The 24497-nt window shown below is 40.4% G+C and overlaps 1 protein-coding gene across 3 annotated transcripts in view; it reads left to right on the top strand.

The window, feature by feature from the left end:
* LOC133411367 (kinesin-1 heavy chain) overlaps positions 1–24497 on the top strand; it is a 44000-nt gene that overhangs the window by 17782 nt on the left and 1721 nt on the right. Inside the window, exons 2-25 of one of the 3 annotated variants that reach the window (XM_061693679.1) lie at positions 1922–2009; positions 2105–2178; positions 2251–2355; positions 2433–2481; positions 3520–3575; positions 3641–3728; positions 3807–3931; positions 3996–4100; positions 7535–7680; positions 7759–7907; positions 10132–10319; positions 12888–12956; positions 13098–13304; positions 14464–14607; positions 14693–14881; positions 14962–15079; positions 18230–18285; positions 18364–18473; positions 18543–18644; positions 19401–19461; positions 19546–19617; positions 22106–22210; positions 22292–22508; positions 24418–24497. The exon at positions 24418–24497 is cut by the window's right edge and continues 56 nt beyond it. In XM_061693679.1, coding sequence (XP_061549663.1) covers positions 1922–2009; positions 2105–2178; positions 2251–2355; positions 2433–2481; positions 3520–3575; positions 3641–3728; positions 3807–3931; positions 3996–4100; positions 7535–7680; positions 7759–7907; positions 10132–10319; positions 12888–12956; positions 13098–13304; positions 14464–14607; positions 14693–14881; positions 14962–15079; positions 18230–18285; positions 18364–18473; positions 18543–18644; positions 19401–19461; positions 19546–19617; positions 22106–22210; positions 22292–22508; positions 24418–24497 — 2703 coding nt within the window. Of the gene's footprint in view, positions 1–1921; positions 2010–2104; positions 2179–2250; positions 2356–2432; positions 2482–3519; positions 3576–3640; positions 3729–3806; positions 3932–3995; positions 4101–7534; positions 7681–7758; positions 7908–10131; positions 10320–12887; positions 12957–13097; positions 13305–14463; positions 14608–14689; positions 14882–14961; positions 15080–18229; positions 18474–18542; positions 18645–19400; positions 19462–19545; positions 19618–22105; positions 22211–22291; positions 22509–24417 lie in introns of all 3 variants that reach the window. The other 2 variants (XM_061693677.1, XM_061693676.1) reach the window with 2 other exon arrangements.

The raw sequence follows: 24497 nt of genomic DNA, 5'->3' as shown, positions 1-24497 counted from the left end.
CAGTTTATGGGAGCAGTGCGTGCGTGTGTGTATGATTAGTACTTGTATTATGATTTTTGATTTTCCCTTAATTATTATTTTGTATATTAGTAACGCTATGGATGTGTTGAACGGACCCCCTTGAAAATGAGTTGATTCATTCCAGTGGACTATCCTTAAATAAATACATAAATAATGCACAATATTAAATATTTTTTTAATGCAGCGTTCCCCAAACAATTTAACGCCTTTGACCATCAAGCGAAGACCTACGATTCACACACGCCATATGCCGTAATCCGTCAAGTGTTACGACAGTGCCGTGAAGTGTCATGGTGTTTTGGTGTGCATAGTCTGTCTTCTATGATGATTTAAGTTCTTGTTAGCGTATATTTGTGAACTGCACATTATTGGACATAATAATCTGGCAATGAAGCTTCACTTTCTGTCGCTGCCCTTATTCCTGACCACCATTCCGTGGTCTCGCTGCCGCTTTTATGAGGCTAGCGGTGTTAGTTTTTGATAGCTTTGGGTATAAACTTGAGGCTAATTCATGCTCCTTTTGTTCTGTCTCGGACGGGATGTTTTCGGTGATAAAAGTATTTCAACCCGCCACAGAAAATGCACTTTTGAGCAAGACAAACATTTTTGGTGACTTTGAAATATTTACTAGCCTGAGCTGGCCAGCGTCGATCCGTAGGTGGCGGCCCGAGACAGCGGCATAGTGGCCCTGGCATATTGGCCCTGGGCCACCGCCTTGGGCAGATGATTTCCCTAAAAAAACTAAATAAATTCACCAAAACATTTCACAGACAAGCAAACCTAAAAGACGGAAAACAAAGTCATCAGAAATTCTGAAAGATGGAGGACCCTAAACGGCTGAAACAAAGTTACCAGACTAGAGCCTAAAAGACTGGAAACAAAGTACTTGAAAAGTCAGGTAAAGAAGAAGGGTCCTAATCTACCATTCGGCTTGTCCCGTTAGGCGTCGCCACAGCGCGTAATCCTTTCCCATGTAAGCCTATCTCCTGCATCCTCCTCTCGAACACCAATTGCTCACCAAATATGAGTGTTCATCCAAAGGTTTAGGACCCTAAAATATGGAAAACAAATTCACTGGAATGTCTGAAAAATAAGGACCCTATAAGGCAGAGAACTAATTCACCAGAAATTACGGTAGGTGAAAGTCCCAAAAGACTGTCTGGTTGATCCGAAAAGACTGGAAACAAAGTAACCAGAAAGTAGTAGACGAAGACCCTAGAATATGGAAAGTAAAGTCACTGGAAATTCTGGCAGATGAGGACCCTAAAACACAGTAACCAAAAGACAGAAAACAAAGTCACCAGAATGTCTGGTAGACAAGCACCCTATATGACAAGAAGCAAAGTCACCAGAAATTCTGGCAGATGAGGACCCTAAAAGAAACAAAGTTACCATATTGTCTGGTAGACCATGAAAAAAATCAATAAAAAAAAACTGAAAACAAAGTAACAAGAAAGTCTGGTGGACAAGGACTTTAAAATACGGAAAATTAAGTACCTGCAATGTCAGGACCCTAAAAGACAAGAAACAGAGGTTAGCTACTGTTGTTATCCCTTAGCTAAAAATTTAATTAAATTACTTTATTCCAATTAAATTACTTTAATAAATACTGTTAATGACATGCTTATTCTAACTTTCTCACAGTCCCAGCTATATGGACGAGTGTTGTCCAGAGTTCGAGTCCGTTTGACTTTTATTTTTTTTATTGTGGACATATATTATTTGCTGCAGTGCAATGTATACCCCAAAATCTCCTCTCCTCTTTGCTGTAGGGCCTTTTTTCTCGCTGCCTCAGTCTCTTCTTGGATAAACTCCATCTCCATTGTTGCTGTTTGTCCCATTGCGAGTGATGTGTCCAGTGCCTGCATGGTTTTCAGTTTCACCGTGTTTTGTCTTACAGAACAAACCGTACATGTTTGACCGAGTCTTTCAGTCCAGCACAACACAGGAGCAAGTGTACAATGCCTGTGCCCAAAAAATCGTCAAAGGTGAGACACTAGAAAAAAAGAAAGTAAGTATTAAAATTAGATATTAAAATAGTATTTTTAATGTTTGTGTTTTTTTGTTGTTGTTGTTTTTGTAGATGTTCTTGAAGGATACAACGGGACAATTTTTGCATACGGCCAGACGTCCTCTGGGAAAACACACACCATGGAGGTGCGTGTAAAGAAACAAAATGTAAATATATTATTCTCTTTTTCCCAATGTCAAATTCTGGTTCGTCCTCAGGGGAATCTCCACGACACAGACTCCATGGGCATTATCCCCAGGATAGTGCAGGACATCTTCAACTACATCTACTCCATGGATGAGAACCTGGAGTTTCATATCAAAGTAAGTCACCGGACGAGTGCCTTTGATCCAGGCTGAAATGATATCTACAATCATCATCATCCTCTTGGTGTTTTCAGGTTTCCTATTTTGAAATTTACTTAGACAAGATCCGGGACCTGTTGGATGGTAAGTGAGCCAGACTTTCCGGGCCGTTTCACTCCGGCTTGATTATTTTTTCATGCAGTTGCAAAGTGAAACACACACGAAATGGAGAGCACAGTAGGATGATTGCTAGCGCACCCCTCACACTCACTAAAAGAAAAGGCCTATTTAATTGTGTCAACATGATCAAAATTATAAAAATTAGCTATTACAAGCGAGACAAGTAGCTGCATCATAGACGTTTCTGAACACAAAGTAACAACTTTTTGGAAACTTTGTTAGCCACACTCACCCTTCGACATCCTAACAGAAAGCACAGTCCTCAAACAACATAATTAAAAAAAAAAAAAAAAAATTAAAAAAAAAAAATTTCAACAAAAAGGTTCCCATGTAAAAGTATTGTTGAATCATGCCAACATGATCAAAGCATGCAACAAAATGATTAATTGAATTAGCTACCACGAGCAGCTTTCACCAAACTTTTAAAGCTATGCACCCCTTTTGTCATCCCAACAGGTGTTGCACCCCCTCCACCTTGCACACACCCTTATAAAAGCCAATCTAATCCAAAAAAAAAAAAAGAAATCCCATTTTACTGCTAATATTGTGTGTGCGTGCGTGCGCGCGTGTGCTCAAAATACAGGCCTGGCCTGGTGAGTGACATGGGTGTCAGCAAGTGAGAGTATAGAATTGGCTTGCTGTTAACTGGCTGACCTAGTGATGCAAAGCTTCTCGGCATAGATTTTGCTTTCAACTTCTTTTTCTCTATTCAAATAATAGAAATATTCAAATAATGGTTACAGTGTGACGGTGTACCACCTTTCCTCTGCACTCTAGTAAATTTAAACAAACCCTTCCTTTTTTAATGGAAACACAATCAAACCATTGGACAGAATTATATATATATATATATATATATATATATATATATATATATATATAAAAAGCTACTACAAGCGTGTTTATTGATTTTTCACATCATAAAAGGAGGACCATTTTCCTGGTGTTACACTTTTAATCTCCCTCACCTTGAGAATTTTAATGCTCTTGTTTTTTCCCTAGTGTCAAAGACCAATCTTTCAGTGCACGAAGACAAAAACAGAGTACCCTACGTGAAGGTTAGATACACCACACGTGGACTTGCCAGGAGCACCCAACTTAAGTTGTAGTCTTGTGTCCACAGGGCTGCACCGAGCGCTTTGTCTGCAGTCCAGATGAGGTCATGGACACCATCGACGAAGGAAAATCCAACAGACACGTAGCAGTCACAAGTAAGACATTGAATCCTCCACTACATAAACTGCATATTGAAGTGTGAAGGCACTGAGCCGGACGTCTCTGCTCCCCAGACATGAACGAGCACAGCTCCAGGAGTCATAGCATCTTCCTGATCAACGTCAAGCAGGAGAACACCCAAACGGAGCAGAAGTTGAGTGGGAAACTGTACCTGGTGGATCTGGCTGGTAGTGAAAAGGTGCAGAGGAGCCTAGAATGACACCCGATGTTAGCGTCTCTCGCTAATGCTAGGTTATCATCAGGTCAGCAAAACAGGAGCAGAGGGAGCCGTATTGGACGAAGCCAAGAACATCAATAAGTCGCTGTCGTCCCTCGGGAACGTCATCTCCGCTCTGGCTGAAGGAACAGTAAGTACCTTGATTTTATTGGCCTTGATAAACTAGAAACGCTGACTGTTGTGCATATTTTCCTGTGTATAGAAAAAGTGCTATAGTGATGCCGTTTTTCCAAGCATATCGCCTAGCCCAAGTGTAGCTATAAAGTTGGACCCCTGCTATTCGCGGGGGATAGGGACTGGTGCTGGCAGTGAATAGCGAAAATCAGCGAATAATTGCTACTCATTATAATTTCCGTGAATTCCCGAAGAAAGCCCAAATAAGCAGGGGATCAGGAAAGAAAAATGCTGCCAATAACGGGGGATAGGTTGCCCCAAAAAATCCTTGAATGGGGGAATCCTCGAATGACGAACCGCAAATTCTTCAATTTGAGTCTGAACTAGCCATCGATGGACGTGAGATCTATCTATCAGACGCCGTGATGTGGACCAAGCAGACCCAAGCTGTTTTGTATATTTATATTAGGGAAGATTAGCGATCCAATCAGAGCAAAGATCATTTAAATGTCACATAGCAATGAGGTACGACAGTCTCAAATTGCCCGGCGGAAATGACGAACTAGAATAGCTTGAAAAAGGACATTTTGGGTATTTCGACCAAAATTATCCAAACCAGATAAAAGGACATCAAATATTATCAAAATTAAATAGAAAAACAATGCTGAAAGGTGACCTTTAACTAAAGTTGACATTATTTACCCATAGATCCACAAAGACAATTTCGTTTTACCTGACCTTATTTTTGGAACCTCATTATTTTGTTGCCCTTTGTATGGTACAGTTTCAAAAAGAATTGGATTATGCATGGGTGAGATAGATGGTGAGATTTAGAATTTTTGCTGTGAATTTACTTTTTATCAAGGTTAATTCACATTTTGTTGAAACTTTATATCCAGGCTAGCAGCATTCATACACCCCCTGGTCATTTAAGCTCTAAAGATAACCCAAACTCTACTCCCAGAAGTGGATTTTCTTCAATTTCAGTTTGTTTGTGGCACCTGTCGATTTATACATGTCCCCGGGGCGCTTCGTGATCCTCATACAAACGGTTATAGTGTGTTATTGGTGGGACAAATAATTCTGTTCAACCACCAGACCGTATAACATGTCAACACACACAAGCCAATTCATAATGTGACTCCTCGCTTTACTTTTATCCATATCAGCAGCATGTAGTCTGTAGTCTTTGCCGTCCTTCACCTCATACTGACCCTGGAGCTGTCCTGCTTCATCAGCAATTATGAGATAATTGGCAGAGTGAATAGATCCACTGCCCCCTGACACTAATTACCATAAAAAAACAGCACGGACCTTGTTCTGAGATGAAAACGGGTGATTTATACGCACAAAACGAAACGAAGTGAAAACAGTGGTACCACCAAGGTTGACCGACCACAAACATAAATTTCCCATTGATATCAATTTTGACAAAAAAAAAAATTCCTGGCTCAAATTGAGGCAGACGTGGTACCAATTCTGATCATTCGAATACTGGTCAATTCCATTTCATTATGGTTACTACTTCAGACCTGACAAATGAGTGCATCTTATCAGTTACATGAATTGTAACTTTTTAACTGCGTTTAATTATTTGCGCTGTTTTAGCTGCACTCGTGGCTCTCCTCTAGGTTATCTCTCCTTGAAAAATACTTGCTTAGATGTCTCTTAAAAACCAAAAGCATAGGTGTAATGCTTCTTTAAAATGAATTTTTTTTGAGGAATCATAGGTCCTTGGTTACCAAGGAAACAATATTTACCCATTTGGAAAAACAACAAACTCCTCTGACGTGCAGTAGGAAAGAAAATCAGTCATTTGTGACTTCTATTTTGTGAGAGAAATAATACTCCAATTGTAATTAGAAATTACACCCAATTAGTGCAATGCTGGTCATATAATTAGTTTTCATGACGTTAGAGATTTTGGAGCCGGAGGTGACCGAAATTAGACAGAGGCAGACACCTCCAAATGTTGTTTGCTGGAAAAAAACCTTAACTGTATGTCATGCAAGTATAAGCAGAAGTTAAAGGTCAGAGGACTCTAGAACCCCTTTACAAACCACATCTGCCATTTTGAAGTGATTATAGTAGATATACAGCAGTTAAGTTGACAAATATGATTCAGAATGCGTAATAGGTCCACTCCATACAAATACAGATATCAATGCAAAAATAAATCTGACATACTTCCTCTCTTCAAATTAACTGTCCACATTTCAAATGAAAACATATTGCAGAAGCTGCTCAGAAAAATAAATCGTTCTACAATATCACTAAGCAGAGGAAAAGAAACTAAGGATTCCTATGCCTTTAAGAGGGCTCCTGCGTGTATGATTTTACTTGAAATTTTAGACTCAAGCAAAAGACATCACTGTTAGTAGGTATGCTTTACACAATCAGGATTTTTGGGACCGATCAGCAAGTTTAAAAAATATATAAATAAATAAATAACCGATCACAAGATGGAGCAATGTGTCTATTTACATGACTTGTTCATTTATTGTATATACTTGTGTACTGTATCCATCCATCCATCCATTTTCTGTACAGTTTATCCTCAAGGGTTGCGGGCGTGCTGGAGCCCTGTCCCAGCTAAAATTATTCTCTAGCATTTTAGACAAAAGTTAAAACACCAATGACCTTTAGGGGGCATTCAAGAATTGGCCACTGACATAAGCTTAGGTCAAATCAACATTACATGACAGAAATAATGGGTAATAACTTACTGTAATTAAATTACTTTATTGCAATTAAATTACTTTAATAAATACTGTTAATGACATGCTTACTCTAGCTTTCTCACAGTCCCAGCTATATGGACGAGTGTTGTCCAGAGTTTGAGTCCGTTTGACTTTTATTTTTTTTATTGTGGGCATATATTATTTGCTGCAGCAATAATACTGATTTGGAGGTTGAGTATATGAATGTAAACATTGGATGGACGGGGATAGAAGTACACAGTAATATATGATTTGAAGCTGTCTTTTTCACAAAAACCTGTGGGAAAATGGACAGAAACTACTAAAACCTATTGAGGACTTGTTAAGAGTCAAGAAGAAGAAGAGCAAGAGGTTTTTCAGTTTTCTTACTTTCGCCTCTTTGCTTCACCTGTACCGCGAACCTTCCTGCAATACCGTGAGTGTTCTTGCATTAGCGTGAGCTTTCCCACTATATCGCAATAATTATCGTACCGTGAGATTAATACCGTGATAAAACCGAACCGTGAGATATAGATATTGTTACATCCCTAGTCAACATTTTCAATGTTAATGATGAATAATGAGGTGTTAATTTATTTTAAATCAATGTGTACATAAAAGTATAAAATAAAATCAACCACTTATGCCAAACATTAAATGACATGAGTGATAACCATATGGCGGCTAGCTAAGCTAACATACCATTCTAAAACTTTACTAATCTTGTTCTATTTATGCGTGGTTTATCAAGGCCTACATCCCATACCGAGACAGCAAGATGACTCGTATCCTTCAGGACTCGCTGGGCGGCAACTGTCGCACCACCATAGTCATCTGCTGCTCGCCCTCCTCCTACAACGAGGCCGAAACCAAATCAACCCTCATGTTCGGTCAAAGGTAAAAAGGGAGAAGAAATAAAAGCCATTAAAGGTTATAAATGACCCATTTTAAAGGTTGTTTGTTTTCCATGCACAGAGCAAAGACCATCAAAAACACAGTGACTGTCAACGTTGAGCTGACGGCGGAACAGTGGAAGCAGAAGTACGAGAGGGAGAAGGAAAAGAATAAGACCCTGAGGAACACCGTCACCTGGTTGGAGAATGAGCTCAATCGCTGGAGGAATGGTGAGATGAACGGAACCTGATCTTTTCTCACTCATTATGAGTTTATCTCCTTAATCCATTACGATAATTTCTCAAAATTGTCGACTCAGGGTGTAACGTACCTTGGTTTAAAGGTGACAGTAAAGGAGCAGAAATTGTTTAAAGGTGACCGTAAAGGACCAGCAATGTTTAAAAGGATTATTTTACCTAAACCACTTGAGATTAAATGGAATGGAATTTTTCAACACAGAAGATTCTCAAATACACAGCTGGAGATTGCGACCAAATTGGTCGCATATGTGACGACTTTTTTCTGTGCGTGTGTGTGTGTGTGTGTGTGTGTGTGTGTGTGTGTGTGTGTGTGTGGGGGTAAAGAGTTCATGTGGTTGCACTTTTGCAAGTACATGTTTTAATGCTCCATTCACCCAGTCTCACTATAAAAAGACATGGTGGTTAAAAGTCGCCGTCTTTTTCACTTAGTCAATCTCCTCCACCTGCATGCTCTCCTTTCCGGAAGATAGATAGAGCGGCGTCTCGTTATGAACGTGCGCACTCACGCTCCCTCGCCACGACAATAGCGAGCCTCATGTGGCAGAGCGGTCGCAAGCTGGGGAAAGTCTGTGCTCGCGGAGGGTCCCCTTCATTGTCGGGCGAGGAGGTGCCGCTGACAAGGGCGCAGATGGCACTGGTATCCACTCAGATTCATAATGACATCGATCCGTCAACTCCACTTTTAAATCACCCCATTCCGAAAGCCGAATGTCCAACTCGGCAAAATCAGGTAGCCGCGTAGTGCTGACAGCATTTTCTTTTTCATGTATCAAAATGTTTTTATGCTGTGTACACCATAAGGAAATACTACTTATATTTACAGTGGGTATGGAAAGTATTCAGACCCCCTTAAATATTTCACTCCTTTTTTATATTGCAACCATTTGCTAAAATCATTTAAGTTAGTCCCCCCCCCCCCCCCCCCCCATTAATTTACACACAGCACCCATATTGACAGAAAAAAATTGAATTGTTTAAGTTTTTCCAGATTTATTAAATAAGAACTGAAATATCACACAGCCATAAGTATTCAGACCCTTTGCTCAGTATTTAGTAGAAGCACCCTTTTGCGCTAATACAGCCTTGAGTCTTTTTGGGAATGATGCAACAAGTTTTTCACACCTGGATTTGGGGATCCTCTGCCATTCCTCTTTGCGGATCCTCCAGGTCTGTCAGGTTGGATGGTGAAGGTCGGTGGGCAGCCATTTTAGCAGTACAGACAATTTTCATCATGCATGACTAGTGTTCATCAGATATACATTTTTTTTAAACAATTTGTTTAGCCATGATTTCAAATACAATTTCTCCAAATGTTTTTTGTTTTATATACACACTCGTGTGTGCACACACTCACACACACGGACATGCTGTACCTCCTCAAAAAAGAGTGCGACCAACTCATGTGCTGGTCGCATCAGTGCAAAGGTTAGTGTAGAGCCTGATACACCAAATAATGTATGCAGTAAAATAGAACAAACTTATATTAAATCTCTCTCTCTATATATATATATATATATATATATATATATATTTAATTTTCTAAAAGACGACAAACTATTGAGGTTGCACTTTCCTAATGAGAAGACAAACTGTTGGTGTTGCACTTTCCTAAAAAGAGAACAACCTATTGATGTTTCACGTTCCTGAAAAGTTGACAAACTACAGATGTTCCTCGAGTTTATCATCTTTGCACCTTCCTAAAATTATGACAAACTATGTTGCACTTAAAAAAGGTATGTGGTTCCTTGGATTGGGGGTGTGTTCACTTTCCTAAAAAGAAAACCTATTGATGCTACACTTTCCTAAAAAGGTGAGTTACAATAGTTTGTCTTCTGTTTAAGGAAAGTGCATCATTGAATGTGTCTTTTTTATGAAACTACAAAAGATCACTAGTTTGTTTTGTCTTAAGGAAATGAAGTATGAATGTATGAAGGTTTTAACAACTTTGACGTACAGCCAAAAGCAGAGCTGCATTGTATTTGTTTATGGGAGTAGTATGAGGCAGCGACACTTGTCCTGTTCCTAATATGGTCAATGAAGGTAGGAACTCATTACATGTATGTGTATCTTAATACATGCCCTTACACCTTTAGTGGCGACACTGTTTATCATCACAAAGTAACAGTTGTTGGCTCAATTCCCTATGAAGGTGTGCAAATCTCTGTATATTTACATGAACTTTTCCCCATTCTAGGCGAGAGTGTGCCGGTGGAGGAGCAGTTTGACAAGGAGAAGGCCAACGCCGAGGTGTTGGCACTGGACAACATCCTCAATGACAAGCCGGCGTCCACACCCAACGTGCCCGGCGTGCGTCTCACCGACGTGGAAAAGGACAAGTGTGAGGCCGAGCTGTCCAAGCTGTACAAGCAGCTGGATGACAAGGTGAAGAACGTAGAAATGTGTGCGGTAAAACCATCTGCCTGGGATGGGTGGCGCACCCCCCATCACCCTCCAACCTGCACAAAAAATATTACTGTATTGCTACAATTATTTTACATTGTAGAACATCCTTTCTCAAACTTTTCAAGCCATGCCCTCCCATCCTCAATACTCTGAGAGAGTTTGTGCACTCCCTATCATAGCACAATACCACCCCAGCTTACTAAAAATAAACAAAGCACCTTTAGCATATTGATAAAGCATGTTGATTTAACGTCTTAGAACAGCCTTTCAAGCCCCGCGGCACTGTCAGCATAACGACAGATTTTGTGTGCCCACTTTTCCCTGAGACCACAACCCTCCGACCTGCCCAACCATGTTATTATCGACAAACTTCCTTTAGCATGTAGCTACATACAGCAGCTTTTCACACTTTTTTTTTAAGCCATCTGAGGGGCGCTTGAATGAAGCGCACCACATTGGAGCTAATGCACATGAACAGATTTGTGCGCCCCAGACCGGAAATATATCACAAAGTCAGACAACAGACATGAGCAAAACAACTTTGTTCTCATCATTCATTACCTCATAAGATATATTTTATGCTGCTACTTACAGGACACTAGGACACACACTATAGCTTTTGTTTATTTAAAACTGACCACACTATGTTATGAACATAAGCGCATGCATATGTTCATAACACACACACACACACACACACACACACACGTGCCCCAGAGACATACTGATAGCATTCAGGCTGAGAACAAGCAAAAGCCGGTTTGATAAGGAGCCGCTGACGGAACAGGAACTGGTATCCGAAAAGAAGGCTCACTCGGCTTCCGGACCCCAGGAGAGAAGGAAGAGAGTCCAGCGTGCTGTCTCCCACTCGACCAAATTCTATCGGGACTTTTTCCTTGCAAGGACGGCTCGGCAACTCCCAGCCTCGCTTCCTTACAACCTATAAACACCATTTATCCTGCTCAATTAAAAATAGATTTACATAGAGGGCTGTAACAAGTATTCACGTTCTTCGAGTACTTTGAGTACAAAAAGTGATTGAGGATTTTTTTCTGCCTTGGGGATCCGCTTATTTAGCTCATTCACTGCCACCTCTCCCAGTCTAATATAATGGGTATATACAGTAGCTGGCTGTCAATGGCAGGAGTGAGTTAATTATGAAGCTCAATGGATCGGACGCACCGAGAGGTGCAGGAGCACAATGTGCTTACATCATCAACACGAGGGAAGGCGCACGTATTTGACTCAAGGGGTGGGAAGATAGCGACGACAGGCGGTAATGCACTTTTATAGTTTGCAAACTGCCGCTAAACACAACAAAAAAGCGCAAGAAAATGGCAGTGACTTCAGAAGTAAATGCGAGGAAAAAAAGACAAAGTGGGAGCATTTCAGACTGAGTAGTAAGGCGAAGACCGGTGACGCATAACACGGACCTTGCATACTGCATTACAATAGCACGTCAATCTCGCTCTCAATATTTCCATCAAAGAATGCAGTGGAATACCCGGGACAAGGTAAAATTAACGTTAATGTACTTAGGTAACATGATGTTAGCCCTGCGGAGTGCAAAGGTTTGTGTTAATTAATTATGACTACCATTGAATTTGTTGCCAGTTTATTATGATGGTGAAAACTACAGTACGCGACGATAACATGACTGCATTCAGGGTGCTTATCATATTAGTTAAGGAACAGTTTTGCTCAGTTTAGGCCAATAGTTAAGCACTATGAGACATAAAGTATAGCCGGTCTACTTTCATCTGATCTGAAAGTGCCTACATTTTGAGTCATGTATTGTAGGTGGAAAAACATAATTGTGAATTATGTTTGGTTGGTACTTAAGAGGTTTCGAAGGGTGGAAATGTTGATCAGAGAGGACTTTAGAGTAAAATGGGTCATGTACCAAAATTAAATTAAGGTAATATTTGTTTCCTCTCGAGGTGTGTTCATTTTAGTTTACTCAGCTGTTCTTGGCTCATAAACCCATAGCCATGAATCTACTTGTATGTCACATGCTAAAATGCTAGCTGCTCAAGTGAAGTTGCACAACATGAAGCCTGTTTATGCCTTTTTTAATTAATGCCTTGTTTTTTTTATACTTAGAAGAAATGCTAAGTTAGAACTGAAATATATTTATATTTGTTTAATTTTTGTTTCAAATTGCCTCACTGAAAATGTTTGAAAAGAAAATACAATTTGCTGCTCAATTTGTATTGAAGAAACAAAACAGTTGATTATTTAAAATAAAAAACAATTGGACTTTCATTATTTAGTAAAATAGCTTGTTTTTTGTGGTGTATTCATTATTGCTCTTTAAGAAAAAAAAAATTTCTGTCGGATACTCGAATATTAAAATATGTGATAGTTGTAGTCCTATTATCATTATTATAATTTTTTTTTGTCTTCATGGGAAGTAATCGCACCTGCCATTGATTCAAACGCTTTTTCTGGACTATTAATTTCTCAGCTGTCTCGCACCTTGGCCGCAGCGCAGTGCTAATGCTGCAGCGTAAATGCTAATGCCACTGCGATTCTGCTTCTGTGCAGGATGAAGAAATCAACCAGCAGAGCCAGCTGGCCGAGAAGCTGAAGCAGCAGATGTTGGACCAGGAGGAGGTGAGCCTAGGAGGCCAAAAAGAAATGTCTGAGCGGTTTATATTTTTCCCCGCTTTTTTTTTTTTTTTTTTTTTTGTACATTTAAAAAAAATATATAATTAATTAATTTTGTACAAAATTTTAAAATCAACTTTTGGCCAGCTGCTGGTATCGTCACGTCGCGACCACGAGAATCTCCAGGCCGAGCTCAACCGCCTGCAGGCGGAGAATGAGGCCTCCAAGGAGGAGGTGAAAGAGGTACTGCAGGCTCTGGAGGAGTTGGCGGTCAACTATGACCAGAAGAGCCAGGAGGTGGAGGACAAGACCAAGGAGTTTGAGGTCATCAGCGAGGAGCTGAGCCAGAAATCGGTGAGGAGGGCATATCTGAAAACCTGAATTTGACCTCTTTAACCTTCAAACCAACCAACCATCCATCCATTTTCTGAGCCGTTTAGCCTCACAAGGGAGTGCTGGAGCCTATCCCAGCTATCATCAGGCAGGAGGCAGGGTACACCCTGAACTGGTTGCCAGCCAATCGCAGGGCACACACAAACAAACAACCATTCGCACTGACATTCACACCTACGGGCAATTTAGAGTCTTCAATTAACCTACCATGCATGTTTTTGGGATGTGGGAGGAAACCAGAGTGCCCGGAGAAAACCCACGCAGGCACGCGGAGAACATGCCAACTCCACACAGGCGGGGCCGGGGATTGAACCCCGGTCCTCAGAACTGTGAGGCAGACGCTCTAACCAGTCGGCCGCCGTGCTGCCACCTTTAAACCTATTATGCATTTTTTTCACAGTTCAAAATATATCTCTGGTTTCTTAACATGTAGGTATGTGCATGCTGTTGTCAAAGTAGCCCAGGGATCAAGAATCATATAAAATTATTTACACCATCATTTATTCATTGATCTTTATAAGCAGTAGCACCTTGCTGAATCACCCCCATCACCAAGGTTATTATAGTAAACGAAAACAAACGAAATAACTGAAACTAAAATTAAAAAGAAATTTTTGTAAATAAAATAAAAACGAGTGTTTTGTCACTTACCCTGTTTTCTAAAATTTATGTCATCAGGCAGCACAGTCATATTGACATCTAGCCAGACTGACAGTTTTTCCGCGAAGCTAAGTGTTACGCCCAAGCTGTTTTTGTTGCTATGTGTTGCTAACGGATATACCTAGACGGCTACCGACTAGCTAGCGCCTTTTCGGGACCTGCACGTTGGTTATTTGCCTTTAGGGGAAAACTCAAGAGAAACTGACAACTGCAGAGTCTCAAAAATTCGAAAGGCATCTAGATGTCAGGCAGAAAATGAGTTTGTCAATTTCTAAAAACATTTTTAGAAATTGGCAGATAACAAAACGGGTTGTGCAAGTTCCAGTTTGATTGCTGGGAAGGAACTCTAGTTATACAAATATTTGTATGCAAACATTAAAAGTCAGTTAACTATAATATTTCCCCTTTAAACCAAGTACCGCTGAAATTGTTACCAAAGTGTCCGTTGTCTTTTCTGCAGTCTATGCTGTCATCTGTGGACTCTGAGCTCCAGAAGCTGAAGGAGATGTCCAACCACCAGAAAAAGAGGGTTACAGAGATGATGTCATCACTTCTCAAAGACCTGGCAGAGATTGGCATTGCCGTGGGCAGCAACGACATGAAGGTGAGGAGTATCAGGAGAGAACAATTTGATTTTAGTGGTTCTTCCCAGCCGCACTGCCTCATCATATTTCCTCTGTCTGTAGCAGCATGAGGGTGGCAGCGGTCTGATCGACGAGGATTTCACGGTAGCGCGTCTGTACATCAGCAAGATGAAGTCAGAGGTGAAGAGCATGGTGAAGCGCTGCAAACAGCTGGAGGGCACCCAGTCAGAAAGCAACCAGAAGATCGACGAGAACGAGAAGGAACTGGCCGCCTGCCAGTTGCGCATCTCGCAGGTGCGCATGCCCCACCCCCCACCCCCCTACCTCTCAGCAATAAAACTGTCAAATAACATGCGAGTTTCTCCATTTTGCAGCACGAGGCCAAGATCAAGTCCTTGACGGAGTACCTGCAGAACGTGGAGCACAAGAAGAGACAGCTGGAGGAGAATGTGGACTCTCTCAACGAGGAGCTGGTCAAACTCAGTGCTCAGGGTACCTCACGACACTACATTAGGGCAGAACAATTAATTTAATTGAAACTGACATCGCAATGTAGTATAACGAAATTTTCAAATTGCAAAGGCTGCGATTTGGGGGCGGGGGACGGCCGTAACCATGCCAAAACAGCAAGCTTCTGGTGTGATCATCTCTTTTTTCTCACATACATGCACACACTTTCCCTTCCCTCTGTCCGCTCATCCGATCACATCCCCCCAACCGCTCATCCAATCAAAAAGCACCTTCATGCTGCCTTCACGCTCCTGAGTGGGGAAAAAAAAACCACAGCGCTCGAACAAAACACTACAGTGGAACCTCGATAAAACGGACCCTGATATAACAGATATCGGATGAAACGGAGTGTCCGGACCAAACTATGTGTCCAAAAATAGTTTCAATTTTAACTTTAACTGCCGTTGACAGTCTGTTAGTTCCAGAATTGGCCACTGTTGTTTACTGTGGCGCAACAAGGCAGAGAATTGGATTGACATATTTCTGGGTTGCAGATGGACAATACAAACTAGATTATATACCAAAAGACGTGCCTTCGTGGCGGCTATGTTGAATGTGCTGCATTGACGTGGCGGCCCTGTGTTGATGGTTATATTTATTGTCTGTTGTGCAAATAGCGCAGAGTGAGTGGCATGGCTGCGGTGTTAACTGAGGAATACAAAACACAAATCTCTGGAGTCTGCAACACGGTTTTGATACAGTGACAGTTTTTTTTGTCAAGCCGTTTGTCTCTGGCAACTGATTTGGAAATAGGAAGCACACTAATTGCTCGCAGCTCTTGCAAGTGACTTGCATCTGATGCGTACTGTACATCAACAATGCCACCATGACCAAGCACAACGGCCTGGTAAATTTGGATAAAATGTGAAACTTTCAATTATTTTCAAGCGTTTTTTTTATATTTATTTCCAATAACTTTGTACTGTACTGGGAATTGTTTGCCACAAAGAAAAATACTAAATTTTGTACTGTACACTAATAGTGGTGCATATGGCCTCAAAAAAAAAAAAGTGCTTCTATGTAACGGACAATCGGCTATATCGGATGACCCCTCCGCTCCTATTAGTCCATTATTTCGAGTTTCCACTGTAGTAACAAAAAAAAGAGTAAAACATATTCAGGAAATAAGTGGGTGGCGTGGCGCAGAGGATAAGCGTTGCCGTTTTTTATCCCCGCACAAGAGCATGTTGTCGTTGTGTCCCTGGACAACCCACATTGCCCATGAATGAATGTGGGTGAATGTTTGGTGGTGGTCGGAGGGTGCAAAATGGCCCCCCTTTTTCGCAGAAACTGCTTATTGGCAGTATTCATAGACGATTCATAGACACAGGTTCATAGGTCACATCCCTAACCCAATTTCATATTTATGTAATATCTCGCGGCAGCACGGTGGGCGACTGGTGAGAGCGTCACCCTCACAGTTCTGAGGAGCGGGGTTCAATCCCTGGCCCCACCTGTGTGGAGTTTGCATTTTCTCTCCGTTCCTGCGTGGGTTTTTTCCGGGCACTCCTCCCACATCCCAAAAACATGCACGTTGATTGAAAACTCTAAATTGCCCGTAGGTGTGAATGTGAGTGCGAATAGTTGTTTAATTGTATGTGCCCTGCGATTGGCTGGCAACCAGTTCTGGGTGTCCTGCCTGATGATAGCTGCGATAGGCTCCAGCACGCCCGCAACCCTAGTGAGGAGAAGCGGCTGAGAAAATGGATGGATGGATGGATGTAATTTCTCGTGTATAATGCGCACCCACAAAGTTGACCTCAAAATTCTGGAAAACCCTTCAACTCTGCATCTTTTTGCACAATTGTCAAAAAAAAAAAAAATGTACCAGCACTACCAGATAAGTAACAACCTTTTATTGCTCAGTGACTGTTTTTCTCAATGTCTTTGTCTCAAAAGTGTTCTCTGTCAACTGACTGTCTGTTGTCGTACTAGAGTGGCTCCAATTAGCAGAGACAAATTCCTTGTGTGTTTTTTGGACAGACTTGGCATATAAAGATTATTCTTATTCTGAACCTATGTATAATGCATTTTTACAATGCGTGATTTTCCTTCTACCCAAATGATCAAAACATGAAGTATTATCTGTACTTTGTTAATTTTTTCAAATAATTATTCTGACGTTAAGCACTTTGTATGAACACATAATACTTTCTTTTGATTTACTTGGTCTTATTTTGAAATTCACAGCCCTACTTTTATTTAGTAAATGAGAAAACACACCGTTGTGCTCATATGTTTGAATCCCCAGGCAGAATTTGTAAGATGTGTACAATACTTTAAAGAAAACATGGACCAGGCGAAACACATTTCATTTTATTTTAATGGGATTCAAATTAAACTGTCAAGCATTTCAGAAAAGCATTATCATTAAACAAAACATAACCATAAAGACGTCAATGATGGTTGTTGTTCAGTCATCAGTTGTATTTATAAAAAAATATATATATATATATATGTTATGTAAATGTATACAATATAACATTTCACAAATTCTTCCTGGGTATGTAAACTTAGAGCGCAATTGTACATATATGCAGTCATATGTACCCCTATCATATTGGAATGAAAGTGTAGGCTACACCTTTTTCATAACCTCTAGGTGGCATACTAGAATGAAAGTGTACAACTTTTTCCCAACCTCTAGGGGGTGGTGGCATATTGGAATGAAAGTGTACAGCTTTTTCATAACCTCGAGATGGCGGCATACATAAGATTTGGATCTTTTTCATTTTCTCCTATCCCATGTATAATTCACAGTATTGAATTGAAAATTTTTTGGGGGAAAGAATGCGCATTATACATGGGAAATGACGGCATGCATCTATTTGCATGTATGAATAGTCCATAGATATCTATGAACAGTCCATTTTTTATTTATTTATTTTATTTATCTGTCTATGAATCATCCAGATACTGTATTTGAACTACCATATAGTTGGACTGAATTTATTAATTTATTAGACTGCCATTCAGGTTTTATTACTGGATCTCAGCATAAAATAGACCTAAGTCTCTCCAAAAAGGCATAAAATAGAATTAAAAGTAATTATTAATGTCACCTAGGCGTTGAGTAGATGCCGACTTGGCAGTTTTCTGTCGTGATAACATGTCTCTCTTTGTGTTTTGCAGAGAAAGTCCACGCCATGGAGAAGGAGAACGAGATCCAGACCGCCAACGAAGTCAAGGTGCGTGGCTCTGCTCTTGTCAGTCACCTCCGTTCTCCCCAATTATCCCCTAAAAAAGTGACATTTGTTGTGTCACAGGAAGCCGTCGAGAAGCAGATCCACTCTCATCGCGAGGCTCACCAGAAACAGATTAGCAGCCTGAGGGACGAGCTGGACAACAAGGAGAAGCTCATTACTGAGCTGCAGGAGTAAGACAGCTGATGGCTTCACTTCCCTCCTTTATGAGATGTGGTATTTATTAATGTCACATTTTCCAGCTTGAACCAGAAGATCATGCTGGAGCAGGAGAGGCTGCGAGTAGAGCATGAGAAACTCAAGTCCACCGACCAGGACAAGAGCCGCAAGCTGCACGAGCTCACGTATGCTTCTGTTTTTCTTTGTTTGTTTGTTTGATTGTTTTAGTTTTCATGCCAAACTGAACCACTACATCAGGGGTGTCAAACGTGTTTTCATCGAGGTCCACATCGTAGTTATGCTTAACCTTAGGGAGGCCAGTTGTAACTGTGAAATTACATAAATGGATAATATCTAGGTGTAACGCTACTGCAAAAATGACGGTTCGTATGTGCCGTGGTTTTCAGGTCATGGTTCGATTCACATTTACAAACGTCAGATTTAATGACATCTGAAATGAAACATCAACAGCCTCCATCTTTTCAGGAAAATGCAACATCAATAGTTTATTTTTAAGAACTAAAGAATGCAGAAAAGTACAACAGTAACAGATGATGGCACAGGAAGGAGCCAGCACTGCACTGGAGTGGAGCTTCCTTAACAAATATCTTAATTTCATTGTAAGTTAGAAATGACAACGGTGAGGTAAAATTGGATAAATAATTCATATAGCCTAAACAAATCAAATACATTTTAGTAATTTCTCCAATACTGTTAACCGAACCGTGAAGGATGGAGCTTATTGAGATCTTTAATAATTTAGCTCCGGGGCAGTTTAATACAGAGGCTCGGTACCCATCCTTGTTCTGTGTGGGAACCCTAATATTCATCCCATCATGTTACACATTTGCCCCTGCATTTGGTTATGCATTTTTATGGCTAGTTTTGAACACAAGTCAAGGAAAAACCTTAACGCTATGTGATGTCCTCTCTCCAACCAGGGTGATGCAGGACAGGCGGGAGCAGGCCAGGCAGGACCTGAAGGGTCTGGAGGAGACAGTGGTGAGTTTTTATTCATATCCCATCTCCCTTTTTTTTTAAAGGCATTTATGCTACCTTGTGTTTTATTTTTACTTGTTCTTCAAGGCAAAAGAACTGCAGACTCTGCACAACCTGAGGAAGCTCTTTGTCCAGGATTTGGCCACACGAGTGAAAAAGGTGAAGCAAATACTACGTGGATGCAAATGGGATATCTGCCAGCATGTCAACCTTAGAAAAGAAATAATACCCTACTACGGGACATGGTGTAAAAATTATTGATCTGCATCAGATTTTGGTACTTTCTTACTGTGTTAACATACCACCTGTTAGTATGTTAATAATAATAATGTATTTGACTTGTATAGCGCTTTTCAAGTGACTCAAAGACACTTTACAATTGCGCACGTATATAGCGTATATTGGTGTTTGGACAAAACTTAATTTTACTTAAGGAATAAATTTGTCGAAGTTGAACGTCTGCGTTCCCTTCCGGGTTAGTCCGACTTACGTTTTAAAGTTAAAATCTAACTAATTTTGTATCGTAAAGGGCACCACGTCACTTTTATATGTATAAAATCTAGGAAAAGCGACGACAAACCTATCAGTCTCATAATCTAAAGGTTGCTACATTTTATGAAATAGGAGTCCGAGATGACAGAGGTTTCCTTATTAAACTCAAAACACAACAAGGAGTGGAATTTTATAAAATATTTCATGACATCTACAAGGGATCTATAGGTAAACACACAAAGGGGTCTAACTACAGAAAGAAAATAACACTAATAATGGTGAAAGAGAGAAAAAGAGGCGCACAAAAAGGGAACTAGAACACCGTGTTGCTGGACCGAAGTTGAAAACGTGAGTGTTTAATGCATTCAGTCCGAACGAGAGAGCAAAGTTGGGAGTTTGTGTGAATCCAGTAATTTTCCCCAAATTATTAGGCAATAATATTGTACATTCTAGCAACGCTTGTGGTGCTGTACTCACAACCGTAGAACAGTTGGTCGGTGGGGATGGTCTTTCTCCGGACATCTCAGGAGGAAAACAAAGTAGGTTTAGTTGAAGAAAAACGATGCAGAAAAATAAAACAAAAACAAAAGAGGCAGAAGAAGAAAAAATGTTGTCCCCTTGGAGTGCGCTCCAAACCTTCCTGCCGATTGACCTTGTGGCGGGCCCAGCTCTTGCTCCCAGCTGCATGCGTGACCGGTACGGGATGCCGGTAGTTGCTTGCTGAGGCTCGGCCGACCGATCACGGCAAGAAAAAAAATAATCGAAGCCGCGTGGCTGGTTTCGTCGCTCGAAACGCCCCCGGCTTGGTTGCGGCGGGCGTTAGCGCACGTGGTGGCCGGAAGACAACGGAAAAAGGAAGGGGGGAGGGGCGACGGCAAGGCCAAGCCCTGCCGAGGTCACCTAGAGACAGCCCGAGGGAAAAAACGAGAGCCAGACATGAAAGAGAGCGAGAGGCGGGATTCAAGGGTTAAATACCCAGGGGGCGTGTCTAAGGGATGGAGATGTTTGGAGAACACCACACCCATCGACTTGAATTTCAGTCTGCAATTTAGCCATAACAATAGTGTAAAAATCCTATCTTAATATTAAATACTCCCAACTTTGTACTCTTACTTATAGCTCAAGCATATAGAGTGATTGATTAAACTTCAGTCTTGAAAAATCAACTGCTTATTTTTCAATCACATTTCATGCTGTTTGGGCTTCAAATCAAGACACCTGCACCTGTAAAGTTGACACACTGACACAGACATCAAGGCATACGTTTGGAATATTTGAAATATCAACACGGCGATTTTATCTTCAGTTAAAAATAGGCTTTACACAATCAGGATTTTTGGGGCCGATCAGCGAGTTGAAAAAAAAAACGGTTTAAATGACCTGCTAATTTACTGTATATACTTGTGTACTTCATTGCTCAAAAAACAATATTTACAATAAATAATGTATCTTTGTTAATCGATTTATGCCAGTGAGGCATAGTGAGAGACAGAACAAATGATAGTCTTAGATGGTAGGAAGTACATACAGTAATTAATGTATCCACTCTTTGTGACATTTTTGTTTGTTGGTGTTCCGTGAGATTTTTCAATTGTAAAATATGTTCCTTGGCTCCATAAAGGTTGGAAATCACTTCTGTAGTCAGATCGTGTATTCTAATCAGTCAGGTCAAACCAACATTACGTGACAGAAATAATGGGTGCTAACTTACTGTAATTAAATTACTTTATTTTTAATTAAATTACTTCACCAACACCAAAACTTCTTTAGAGCATGATTCGACAGAACAGCGGCATGTTAACGTCCAACCGTTCATGGTACCACTAGCTTGCTAGGCTACATAACGTTTTGGTGCCTGCTTGCGAGCCGCATCATATTAAAAGTACGGGAACACACCTCAAGCAAGCCTTAAACTAACGTCCTCTCCTGTCCTGAGTACCGGTGACCACCAGCACACTTTTTCCCCATTTTGTCCTTATAATACAAAGTCGCCGTGCTCCACTCTTCTTGTCATCGCCACATCTGCCCTCAGAAAACACGAAATGAGAGCCAGTTAGCCCAAATCCAGCAACATGAGAATGGCTCCGTTAATGAGTTCCAACACCATGTTTTCATGCTATTGCTAATGCTGGCATTTTGTTATATTTGTGTGCAGAGTGCAGAGATGGACTCTGATGACACTGGGGGCAGCGCGGCCCAGAAACAGAAAATATCCTTTCTTGAAAACAATCTTGAGCAGCTCACCAAGGTTCACAAACAGGTAGGCGGTCGAAAAATGTCATGTTCGCGCTCCACTCTAAAAAACAATATCATAATCAGAAGTTGTTTGTTTTGCTGTCAGCTGGTACGTGACAATGCAGACCTTCGGTGTGAGCTTCCGAAACTGGAGAAGCGCCTTCGTGCTACGGCTGAACGGGTCAAGGCCCTTGAGTCTGCACTGAAGGAAGCTAAGGAGAACGCCGCCCGCGACCGCAAGCGCTACCAGCAGGAGGTGGATCGTATCAAGGAAGCCGTCAGGGCCAAGAACATGGCCAGGCGGGGACACTCGGCGCAGATAGGTCAGTGCGAAAAGTGGATTTTCATTTCCCGTAGCAAAGCCAAAAAAATAATTTAGTAATATTTTATTTAAATATTTTTTAGAATTCAAACATAAACTGGCAAAATAATCCCCCAAAATAAATTAGTACAATGAAAAGATTTAAAAAATGATGGCATGGAACATTTCCAATTTATTTATTTTATTTTTTTTAAAAATAATCTTGGTTTTCCTTTTATCTGGTATGCAAGATCATTTGGGTTGGAAATGCCCAGGATGCTATTCTAGTTGGTATTTTTTACGCCTGGCAGATGAGATGGCCATATTTCTCATTAGCTTTCAATATGTAAATAAACTTTGCACTGATTGGATCACTGTTTACCTTAATTTGAATTTTGCATATGACCGTGGCAGTAGCGTACAAACGTGTTTTCGCTTCTACAACCGACAGCTGTAAACAAGTAGTACTTACCAGCTATGCCAAGATCCTCTCTCACCATTCCCCAGGGCAGCTCATTTTTCAGCAGGAGTCCTGGGTGCCCACAAATCGTGACGATCATTGTATCCGCCATTGTTTGAGGACGTTGTGAGTTATGCAGCATATTCTCGATGCTGTTTGGCTCTCGCTGCACAATGTCATGTGATTTTCTGTTCAATGGCCAGGTACTTGAATATTAATTGGCCACTGTACATAACAATGTCGCCGAGTTTAAATCGACCCGTTTAGCAAGCGGTTTTGTTTTCAAAGGCTATTGCATACAATCGACTACACAATACATCGCAATAGATGTCAAACTTAAACCATGTCACAGACTCATTTTGACCAGTATGTTATGCATAAAACAGTGGGGAAATTTATTTTTGGATGGCATGGGATCTTTTAAGAAAAAACGTTTAAAAGCAAAAATGTAAATATAATTTAAAAATAAGCTCTGCGGAGACTTGTTGGCAAAAGAATTCCTCAAAATATTCAAATTAGTGTGACACATTTTTTTATCATAAACCAAAGCACAAAAAAATTGATATTTTTTAAATATTAGTCGAAATAGAAAATAGTTTCTAGATGAAGAGAGAAAAACCAAAGCAAAAAATATTTGTGCGAAATTCTGTGAATAATAGGCACTCATTATAATTGACATGGAAAAAAGAAAAAAAGGTTTGTTTTCCAGAAAAAAAGTGTGAATAAACAGTGCATTGGGGAAAAATACCACAAGTAAGCGGGAGTTTCAGTGACAAATGGAGGTAGCCCCCCCTCCCCACCCACACAAAAAATACACAAAAAAGAAAAAAAATCTGGGAATGCCGAACCGGGAATATGCGGCGGTCGATTGAATATTAAAATATAAGTAGCATTAAAAGTAACCTTTTAATTAGATTTTTGATAGCAAAACAAGCCCAAAAATATCAAAATTGGTCAAAAAAAGTGGATTAAAAACCAAAGTACAAAAAATATGAAATTTTTCCAATAAGAGTAAAATAATTTTTAAAACTTCAAAATATAATTTCAATCAAATAAAATTTGTAGAATTTTAAATATCTTTTCATATAAAGGAATTTTGTGTAATTAAAAATAGGCTTCAAAATGGACACTTATGGCCAAAAGTGCAAAAATATACAGAAATTACATTACAATGTGGTCTGACTAAAAAAAATAAAAATAGGTTTCAAAATAGGCACTACTCCCAAAAGCGCTAAAAATATTTAAAAATAAAAATCTAAATTAAAATGGGCTTCAAAATGGAGACTTATTAATCTGCCTGTTTTTGTTTTTTTGTTTTGTTTGTGCTTTTTTACTGTAGTAATTAAATTTTAATGTAAGTGATCATGATATCATTTGACCTGAGGCATAATCATTCCTGAACATTTTGCTTGAGTTTTACCACTGCGTGCAAACTAAAAGCATAACAATCTTTTTGTTGCACCCGCCGTAGCTAAGCCCATCCGACCCGGGCAGCAGCCGGTGGCGTCCCCCACCCACCCCAACATCAACCGCAGCGGGGGAGGTTTCTAC

The sequence above is a fragment of the Phycodurus eques genome, chromosome 13, assembly GCF_024500275.1.
Source record: "Phycodurus eques isolate BA_2022a chromosome 13, UOR_Pequ_1.1, whole genome shotgun sequence".
Taxonomy (NCBI): domain Eukaryota; kingdom Metazoa; phylum Chordata; class Actinopteri; order Syngnathiformes; family Syngnathidae; genus Phycodurus; species Phycodurus eques.
The sequence above is the reverse complement of the archived record's forward strand: the minus strand, read 5'-3'. Positions and strand labels throughout refer to the sequence as shown.